An 11,008-nucleotide genomic window follows, 5' to 3' on the forward strand; every position below is an offset into this window, starting at 1 on the left:
ATATATTGAATAGCTTGATAGTTAAATATTACACATTTAGCATAATTTATGACTTTTATTTTGAAGACTTTTTGGACACTGACGTTAAAATTGTACTTGGTGGCAAAGGTTTCACATCCTCTTTTATGGTGGTAACATTAGCTAGCTAGATTTACTTTCTACCGTCTCATGCGGCGCTCACTAGCTAAGGTAGCTAAGATATTGATTGGCACATGGGCCATAATGGGTATGTATACGGTATTGGTGGTAACTTGCAAGATAGAAAACAATATTGTGTGTTTGCTAGCTAGCTTTCTAAACTAGGTGGGCGTAATAACCAGTTCGCTAGCTAGCTATGACCAGGGTCGTATAGGAACAACCCGTAGCTAAACGTTTTGCAACGGAACATGTAAACGAGCGTTTCTAATTGGACAAATTCGGGTCGTCGCTCCACGTTTCGGTCAGTTTTCTAGCACTTGGTGTCTAGTGAAAACGACCCTGACGTCAAGGAAGTAGCTGGATATCTAGCTAGCTATTGTGCGGTTTCTAGCAAAACCTCTTGTATATCTAACGTTAGCTAGCTGTGCCTTTCGATATTTTAAAGCAATAAGACCGAGGGGTTGTGGTATATGGCCAATATACCACGGCTAAGGGCTGTTTTTCATCACGACGCAACGCGGAGTGCCTGGATACAGCCCTTAGCCGTTGTATATTGGCAATATACCACAAACCCCTGAGGTGCCTTATTGCTATTATAAACTGGTTTCCAAGGTAATTAGAGCAGTAAAAATACATATTTTGTCATACCTGTGGTATACGGTCTGATATACCACGGCTGTCAGCCAATCAGCATTACAGGGTTCCATCCACCAAGTTTATAATATGTTATTGACTAGCTAGCTCGCTATTATTATGTTATTGAGTGTCCACATGCACATTCCGCGGAAGCTATTGTCTGCTGGGATTGTTATGAAATTTGTTATGACAATGTTATTATGACATAACGGTAGCTAAGATATGCATAGCTAAACGTAATTGATTTAACTAGCCATCTAACAGTAACACACTGTGCTTTTCACATTATAGATTCCCCCATCCCTCTCTCCTCCCTGCGCCTTTTGGTCCCACCTCTACGACTGATGTCTGCATTTATGTGGCAGGTATCACAACAGAGGGCCATTAAGCACTATGGAAAATTAGAGGAGTTTGTGACCGTGGTAACACAAACTGTCCCAGAACTTATGACTGACAGACAGAGGACCCTTCTTATTTTGGGGCTGAGAGCAAGGGTAAGAAATTCTGTCTAATCTTTCATACAGGATCACTTCAATTGGTGAAGTGCAGAGAATAGTTTTATGCAAAGTATCAGACTCCATCACCACTTTTCTTGCAGGTAACTTTGGGGCGATTTTCTGCTGAACACCCTGTTAGCCTCCAAACCCTCCTTTATTCTATAAAGTCTTCTCAACTTGCACAGGTTCAGGTTGGTAAATCAAATGTCATAGTACAATGCCAATATTTGAACTTTTTTCCCCCCTGCTGGACACTTAAATGAGAATTAACACCCTGATAATTCAGCCACATTAAAATCAAGAGCTTAAGTTTGTTGGTATGGACAGTTGTGTGCCATTTGTCACCCCCTTTAACACAAAGTGTAAAAATGACCGTCCGGTTTCAGTGTGTTTTCCACATTGTTTTACAGTCCTATGATGCAGGCATGGAATCACCTGAAGGTAACTTCGCCAAGCTCACCCAAAGCTTGATTACAGACCCAGTTGAGCGTGAACACTTCGTTCAAGTAAGTAGCTGTTCATGTCAAGCTTGTCTTGAACCTGTTTTAGTTTAACATTTTCTTTAGCCTGACTCAACCTAATAATAATTTATTTTGCTTATATAGCGCTTCTCATTACAAAATATAATCTCAAAACACTTCAAAAGCAAAACAAACCTGCACAGCAAATAATCAAAATGGAAAGTGAATGGTGTCTAGTCAGCTTCAGATAGTTGAGGCAGTTTGGAAAGGCAGTCTCTGCCATATGGCTTGACTGGATCGATGGTACAGCCAGGGAGAACCTAGTAATAATGTCCTTTAAAAATTGCATTTTGTTGTATGATAAGTCATAACTAGTAGACCCTGGCAAGAGAGAAGAAAAAGACTTGGCACCCAAAGTAGGATCATGCAGGGTCTCCCAACCAATCATTAAGTAGGCTAACCGTTTTCCTTTTGCATTATCTCACTGACTCCATCTTTTTAGGTGGTGTTCCTTGAGGAATTCAGACCTGATTTTGACAAAGCGCTTCAGGAACTGGTCTGTGACTTCCTCACTAGGTTGGAAGAGCTGCTTACACTACCAGACTTTAAGCAGGTGCAGAAATCACTTTTGTAAGACAGTCTTGTAAGACAGCATTCAAATTAATAACTGTAGTTGGCCTGGAATCTATTTTGGCATTTTATTTGTGTCCCTCTTTTCCCTAGACTGCATTGTTGCTGAGTGCTGGCTCCTCTGGCCTGGATGAATGCCTGCAATCTTTCTCTCACTCAGAAGATCTCCAGTTTCTGCTCCAGAATTACAAACAATGCAGAACATTGTACACAAACAGTAAGTTCATAGAAAATTACTCATTTTTTATACCAATCATTTTAGCGCCACATGGTCAGATAAGGTTTATTGATGTAACAACTGCATCTGAGGATCAATCAATCAAATGTATTTATAAAGCCCTTCTTACATCAGCTGATGTCACAAAGTGCTGTACAGACACCCAGCCTAAAACCCCAAACAGCAAGCAATGCAGGTGTAGAAGCACAGTGACTACAAAAAACTGCCTAGAAAGGCCGGAACCTAGGAAGAAACCTAGAGAGGAACCAGGCTATGAGGGGTGGCCAGTCCTCTTCTGGCTGTGCCGGTTGGAGATTATAGCAGAACATGGCCAAGTTGTTCAAATGTTCATAGATGACCAGCAGGGTCAAATAATAATAATCACAGTGGTTGTAGAGGGTGCAACAGGTCAGCACCTCAGGAGTAAATGTCAGTTGGCTTTTCATAGCCGATCATTCAGAGTATCTCTCCCGCTCCTGCTGTGTCTAGAGAGTTGAAAACAGCAGGTCTGGGACAGGTAGCACGTCCGGTGAACAGGTCAGGGTTCCATAGCCGCAGGCAGAACAGTTGAAACTGAAGCAGCAGCACGACCAGGTGGACTGGGCACAGCAAGGAGTAATCAGGCCAGGTAGTCCTGAGGCATGGTCCTAGGACTCAGGTCCTCCGAGAGAGAGAAAGAGAAAGAAAGAAAGAAAGAGAGAAAAAGTAAGAGAGAATTAGAGAGAGCATACTTAAATTCACACAGGACACCGGATAAGACTGGAGAAATTCTCCAGATATAACAGACTGACCCTAGCCCCCCGACACAAACTATTGCAGCATAAATACTGGAGGTTGAGACAGGAGGGGTTGGGAGACACTGACGATACCCCCGGACAGGGCCAAACAGGCAGGATATAACCCCACCCACTTTGCCAAAGCACAGCCCCCACACCACTAGAGGGATACCTTCAACCACCAACTTACCACCCTGAGACAAGGCCGAGTATAGCCCACAAAGATCTCCCCCACAGCACAAACCCAAGGGGGGCGCCAACCCGGACAGGAAGATCATGTCAGTGACTCAACCCACTCAAGTGACGCACCCCTCCTAGGGACGGCATGGAAGAGCACCAGTAAGCCAGTGACACAGCCCCTGTAATAGGGTTAGAGGCAGAGAATCCCAGTGGAGAGAGGGGAACCGGACAGGCAGAGACAGCAAGGGCGGTTCGTTGCTCCAGTGCCTTTCCGTTCACCTTCACACTCCTGGGCCAGACTACACTCAATCATAGGACCTACTGATGAGATGAGTCTTCAATAAAGACTTAAAGGTTGAGACCGAGTCTGCATCTCTCACATGGATAGGCAGACCATTCCATAAAAAATGATCTGATTTATGTGCAGGAACTTCCTCTCACCATGTTCCTTACCTTTCTTGTTCATTTTAAAGGGATTTAAACTTGGATGGATTAGCCAAATAATAAACAATTTGACAGATTAAAATGTAAATTAGGGATATGAGAAGTATTCAGAACAGCCTGGCAGATATTCAATTTATTTAACGTATTTGTTTTTGTCTGTGCAGTTTCCTCCTCTGACATTCCTCAGGAATCAGATATTGAATCTGATGCCTTCCCTGACCAGTTAAACCGTACCAATCTGGACTCTGGTGTGGCTATGAGGACAGCACATTTAGTGGCAATGGGGAGCACAAGAGATATTATAGGCTGCGATGAAACCTGTGATGAAGCGAATGAAGATGACATAGATGTAGAGGACGAGTCAGCACAGAAAAGGTACAGTGCCTTCAGAAAGTATTCACACCCCTTGACTTTTTCCAAATGTTGTTGTGTTACAGCCTGAATTTAAAATTAAGATTAAATTAAGATGTTTTGTCACTGTTCTACACACAATACCCCACAATGTCAATGTTAAATTATGTTTTTAGACATTTTTACAAATGAAAAGCTGAAATGTCTTGAATCAATAAGTATTCAACCCCTTTTTTATGGCAAGCCTAAATAAGTTCAGGAGTAAATATTTGCTTAACAAGTCACATAAGAAGTTGCATGGACTCACTCTGTGTGCAATAAGTGTTGAACATTATTTTTCAATGACTACCTCATCTCTGTACCCCACACATACAATTATTTATTAGGTCCCTCAGTTAATTTCAAACACAGATTCAACCACTAAGACCAGGGAGGTTTTCTAATGCTTCGCAAAGAAAGGCAACTATTGGTAGATGGGACTTTGAATAGCATGGTGAAGTTACTAATTATACTTTGGATCGTGTATCAATACACCCAGTCAGTACAAAGATACTAGCGTCCACTCAGTTGCTGGAGAGGAAGAAAACCGCTAATGGTGAATATAAAACAGTTGCAGAGTTTAATGGCTGTGATAGGAGAAAACTGGGGATGGACAACAACATTGTACACTGCTCAAAAAAATAAAGGGAACACTTAAACAACACAATGTAACTCCAAGTCAATCACACTTCTGTGAAATCAAATGCACACTTTGAAGCAAACCTGAGTGCAATAAATGTCACATGCTGTTGTGCAAATGGAATAGACAAAAGGTGGAAATTATAGGCAATTAGCAAGACACCCCCAACAAAGGAGTGGTTCTGCAGGTGGTGACCACAGACCACTTCTCAGTTTCTATGCTTCCTGGCTGATGTTTTGGTCACATTTGAATGCTGGCGGTGCTTGCCCTCTAGTGGTAGCATGAGACGGAGTCTACAACCCACACAAGTGGCTCAGGTAGTGCAGCTCATCCAGGATGGCACATCAATGCGAGCTGTGGCAAGAAGGTTTGCTGTGTCTGTCAGCGTAGTGTCCAGAGCATGGAGGCGCTACCAGGAGACAGGCCAGTACATCAGGAGACGTGGAGGAGGCCGTAGGAGGCAACAACCCAGCAGCAAGACCGCTACCTCCGCCTTTGTGCAAGGAGGTGCAGGTGGGAAACTGCCAGAGCCCTGCAAAATGAACCTCCAGCAGGCCACAAATGTGCATGTGTCTACTCAAATGGTCAGAAACAGACTCCATAAGGGTGGTATGATGGGCCCGACGTCCACAGGTGGGGTTGTGCTTACAGCCCAACACCGTGCAGGACGTTTGGCATTTGCCAGAGGACACCAAGATTGGCAAATTCGCCACTGGCGCCCTGTGCTCTTCACAGATGAAAGCAGGTTCACACTGAGCACATGAGCACATGTGACAGACGTGACAGAGTCTGGAGACGCCGTGGAGAACGTTCTGCTGCCTGCAACATCCTCCATCATGACCGGTTTGGCGGTGGGTCAGTCATGGTGTGGGGTGGCATTCTTTGGGGGGCCGCACAGCCCTCCATGTGCTCGCCAGAGGTAGCCTGACTGCCATTAGGTACCGAGATGAGATCCTCAGACCCCTTGTGAGACCATATGCTGGTGCGGTTGCCCTGGGTTCCTCCCTAATGCAAGACAATGCTAGACCTCATGTGGCTGGAGTGTGTCAGCAGTTCCTGCAAGAGGAAGGCATTGATGCTATGGACTGGCCCGCCCATTCCCCAGACCTGAATCCAATTGAGCACATCTGGGACATCATGTCTTGCTCCATCCACCAACGCCACGTTGCACCACAGACTGTCCAGGAGTTGGCGGATGCTTTAGTCCAGGTCTGGGAGGAGATCCCTCAGGAGACCATCCGCCACCTTATCAGGAGCATGCCCAGGCATTGTAGGGAGGTCATACAGGCACGTGGAGGCCACACACACTACTGAGCCTCAATTTGACTTGTTTTAAGGACATTACATCAAAGTTGGATCAGCCTGTAGTGTGGTTTTCCACTTTAATTTTGAGTGTGACTCCAAATCCAGACCTCCATGGGTTGATAAATTTGATTTCCATTGATCATTTTTGTGTGATTTTGTTGTCAGCACATTCAACTATGTAAAGAAAAAAGTATTTAATAAGAATATTTCATTCATTCATTTTTTTGAGCAGTGTAGTTACTCTACAATACTAACCTGATTGACAGAGTGAAAAGAAGGAAGCCTGTACAGAATAACAAATATTCCAAAACATGCATTATGCTTGGCCTACCGAATGGTGCAGCAGTCTAAGGCAATGCATCGCAGTGATAGAGGCGTCACTAGAGACCCGGGTTCGATCCCGGCCTGTATCACAATCGGCCGTGATCGGGGGAATCCCATAGGACGGCGCACAATTGGCCCAGCGTCATCCGGGTTAGGGAAGGGTTTGGCCAGGGGTGCTTTACAAGTAGGCCGTCATTGTAAATGAGAATTTGTTCTTTACTGACTTGCCTAGTTGAATAAAGGTTAAATAAAACATTAAAATACAAGGCACTAAAATAATACTCAGTACCACTCTCCATATTTTCAAGCATACTGGTAGCTGAATCATGTTATAGGTATGCTTGTAATCATTGGGGACTGGGGAGTTTTTCAGGATAAAAAGTAAACGTAATGGAGCTAAGCACAGGCAACATTCTAGAGGAAAACCAGGTTCAGTCTGCTTTCCACCAGACACTTGGAGATGCAGGACAATAACCTAAAACACAAGACGAAATCCACACTGAAGTTGCTTACCAAGAAGACCGTGAATGTTCCGGAGTGGCAGAGTTACAGTTTTGACTTACAGCTGTAATCGCTGCTAAAGGTGCTTCTACCAGGTCTTGACTCAGGGGTGTGAATACGTATGTAAATTAATTATTTCTGTATATAATTTAATACATTTGCAAACATTTCTAAAAACATGTTTTCACTTTGTCATTATGGGGTATTGTGTGTAGATGGGTGAGAATATTTTTTATTTAATCCATTTTGAATTCAGGCTGTAACAACAAAATGTGGAATAAGTCAAGTGGTGTGAATACTTTGAGACACTGTATGTGATAATTAATTTATACAATTTTGTTGTTTGAAACAGTGCATCAAACAACTTTACCACTTGACTTAGTAATGGTCATCAATTTGCATTTCTGTTTTGTGCTGTTCACAGGGCTGGTTCTGGTCTTTCTCCTACCAGTGTCATGCAAGGTGGTGATACAGGTGAGACCTCACTAACTTTTAGTTGAGTACATTTACCCTTTGGAAAGCCTCAGTTGACCATTGTGGGGCAATGGTAGGGGAAACTTCCTCATGAGTTCAATATTTGTATTCATTTTTCCACAGACACTGTTGCAGGGGTATCGTTTCAGGTGTTGACTCCTCTTTCTTCAGCTTCAAATGAGTGTGCCCCATCTACTTCCAGTTCATCACACRTGAACATTTTCCACCAGTGTCCCCAGTGTGGRAARTGCTTTAATTATCAGTCTCAACTTGTCCAACACCAGCAAATTCACTGTGGGGACAATCCATACAAGTGCTCCAACTGCGGGAATAGATTCAAATTCTTTACAAGTCTGTCAAATCATAAGAGGATGCAATGTGTGGGCACTGCCTTTAGCTGYCYSAAGTGCTGGAGAGAGTTTGGTTCTCTGCGKGAGAAATTGAGACACCAGTGTCCACACAACGARKCCATGTWCATCTGTCCACAGARCGGGAAGAGTTTTAAGACATCACCGCAATATCCATTCCAGTGCCGTCACTGTGCAAGGAGCTTTCCCGAATCGAATCAACTGGACACCCACGAAAAAAGTCACAGTGTCGTCCAAACGCTTGACTGTCACAAATGTGGAATGACCTTCAGCAACTTGCCCAGTCTAGTGCACCACGTGGAAGCCCACAAGAGGTCGGATCTGAGGCCATCGTCGCATCTTCCAAAGAAGAAAGGATTGCAACTTCCGAGAACACACCATTGTCACCAATGTGGAAAGTCCTTCGTAACAAACCGTCGTCTCAAGGATCACATGCGTACTCATATGAATTATCGTCCCTTTTCCTGCTCCTACTGTGGTAAATGTTTCACTCAGAAAGGTAATCTCACTGTGCACATAAGGCTCCACACAGGGGAGAGACCGTACATGTGCTCTGTTTGTGGGAAGGCGTTTCCATCAGGAGGGGATCTGCAGGTACACCAGCGCTTTCACACTGGGGAGAGACCTTACCAATGCAAAGAGTGTGACAAACGTTTTTTTAAGTCGAGCCATTTAGTCGTCCACATGCGTGGGCATAGGGGAGAGCGTCCCTACACTTGTAATGAATGTGGAAGGGGTTTTATCCGGAGAACTTGCTTAAAAAAACATTTGCTAGTTCATTCAGGGGAGAGGCCATATTCATGTCTTCGTTGCCCGAATACTTACAAACGCAGTTCACACCTGAACTATCACATGAAGAAAAATCATTGAAAGTTGTAGTGTATTTACAATATGCTTTTTTTGGTAGAGCTTTTGTAATAGTGGCATTAGTGGAAATGCAGGAAGTACACCCAGTACCAAACTAATTTATCATATCCTCAACACTTTAAAGCCTTGTTTCCCAGTTGAAGGGTAAGTTCAGTAATTTACAGCTTGACGATTCCTCATCCTTTAAGTAGTCTATGGGCCAGGAGACACTAATCTGCGCTTCAGACACTACAACAGACACTACAAACTAACAAGCTAACGTGAGCCTCCACTGATAATCAATGGAAGTGATATGGGGCATCCATGAAATAAAAAAATAAAAAAAACGTTTTTTAAATTGCTAAATTACCTTTTGCTAATGTAAAACCAAATATTGGATTTATTTCAGTTGATTTGGCTATTACATTTAGAACAATTACATAATTGACCCTATCACTCCCTTTGATTTATAGTTAGAGGTGTTTAAAATTAGCTTAAGTTTGTAGTGGCTGCTTAAAGTAAGACTGAACCATAGATTACAGGTTTTCCTGGCCCATAGACTACTTTCAAGGTGATGAACTATCTAACCATAAGTTGTTAAATAGTTAACTTGCCCTTTTTAAAAATCACTCTGCATAATAGTTAAGGATGAAAATATGTACATAAGCCACTCCACTGGTTGAGGCTGTTCCATCTGTTTGTTTACGTAATGTTATATGGAGTTTTGGTGAAACTGTTTAAATGTTCAGCACCTGGATTTATTTCCATGGTGATATAGTGATTTAGTGTTCTGTTGAATGCAGTATAATCGGCAGAATCTACTCATCTGTAATTGAGTTATGCATTAATATATCAATAAACATATCCATCTAAAAATGCCAACCGTTTAGCCTTTGTGTAAACGTTGTGCCATTCCAAAACATTAAAGTATATGAATGATTGAGTCAAGCATTTTCATAATCATTACATGCTGGTGTGCTCCCATCTGGCACTGGCTTACAGGGTTATCGTACAGGTGACTGTTCAGAACTGGGACGGGACTGCCCTAGATGTCCTGGTTGGACCAGAGGATGCCAGAGGGCCCCCGACTGTGCTTCGTGAAATCAAACAAGCCAAAGCTCAGAATGATGGGTAACTGCCAACATACAGGAAACACTTGAGTTAAATGAGGGATACAAAGTATATTGAAAGCTGTTGCTTCCACACAGGTGTGGTTCCTGAGTTAATTTAAGCAATTCACATCCCATCATGCTTAGGGTCATGTATAAAAATACCCAGTTGCCCATTATTTTGGCTACAATGGCTGGAAGAGATCTCAGTGACTTTGAAAGAGGGGTCTCAAAGAAGCATAGGGGGTTTAAAGGGTGTCTCACCAGATCTCAACCCAATTGAACACTGAGACAGGCGTTTCCACCAACATCAACAAAACCCCAAATTGTGGAAGTTCTTGATCAAGAATGGTGTCACATCCCTCCAATAGAGTTCCAGACACTTGTATAATCTATGCCAAGTGGCATTGAAGCTGTGCTGGCAGGCCCAAAGCCCTATTAAGACACTATGTTGGTTTTAGGAAGTTACCTGTATCTTCCTTCGCTTCTATCAGTAACATGTTCTCATTTTGCAGTGGGTAAAACATATGAGCTGAAACAGATATCTCTATCACCCCATCCAGAAACAACATGATTCAATCAGCACAGTTCACATAGGTTGTGTTTACACAGGCAGCCCAAGTCTGATCTTTTTCCCACTAATTGGTCTTTTGACCAATCTTTTTCAGAGCTGATCTGATTGGTCAAAAGATTAGTGAAAAATATCAGAATTTGTCTGCCTGTGTAAATGCAGACATACAGGTTTCACAGAGGTTCTTCCAAGTTGTTTACTACAGAGGAAGTGGTTATTATAATTTTTTGACAGTTTACCCATCTTTGAGGAAAAATGTATTTAAAGTATAGGGCGTGTTACTTTTTTCACCACGACCGCCGATCAGAGTTTACCCATCTATTTGTTTTACCACTACATCACATGCAGACGAGCTTCAAGTTGGGACTGAGTCCTCCAGCTGGGGGGTAGTGTCTCATCCAGACCTGACACTATGGACCTCAGGACCAGTTTCCTAGAAGAAAGGTGATATCTTCTGTGTGGATAAAATAAATACAATTCTTCTTCACGATGCTAAAGTAA

At 43.0% G+C, this 11,008-nt stretch overlaps 1 protein-coding gene across 2 annotated transcripts; it reads left to right on the forward strand.

Moving 5' to 3' along the window:
- The first annotated feature begins 100 nt into the window (after positions 1-100).
- On the forward strand, positions 101-9,770 carry LOC139022690 (zinc finger protein ZFMSA12A-like). 2 transcript variants are annotated; one of them, XM_070433703.1, is made up of 9 exons: positions 101-226; positions 1,066-1,268; positions 1,373-1,462; positions 1,682-1,777; positions 2,235-2,345; positions 2,456-2,579; positions 4,144-4,354; positions 7,564-7,613; positions 7,737-9,770. In XM_070433703.1, the coding sequence occupies exons 1-9, from the start codon at positions 169-171 to the stop codon at positions 8,849-8,851; spliced, it is 2,058 nt and encodes a 685-aa protein (XP_070289804.1). In that variant the 5' UTR covers positions 101-168; the 3' UTR covers positions 8,852-9,770. The 2 variants fall into 2 exon arrangements, with proteins under 2 accessions (XP_070289804.1, XP_070289806.1); XM_070433705.1 differs by having other exon boundaries at positions 1,140-1,268.
- Positions 9,771-11,008: the final 1,238 nt, after the last annotated feature.

This window comes from Salvelinus sp. IW2-2015, linkage group LG3, assembly GCF_002910315.2.
Source record: "Salvelinus sp. IW2-2015 linkage group LG3, ASM291031v2, whole genome shotgun sequence".
Lineage (NCBI taxonomy): Eukaryota > Metazoa > Chordata > Actinopteri > Salmoniformes > Salmonidae > Salvelinus > Salvelinus sp. IW2-2015.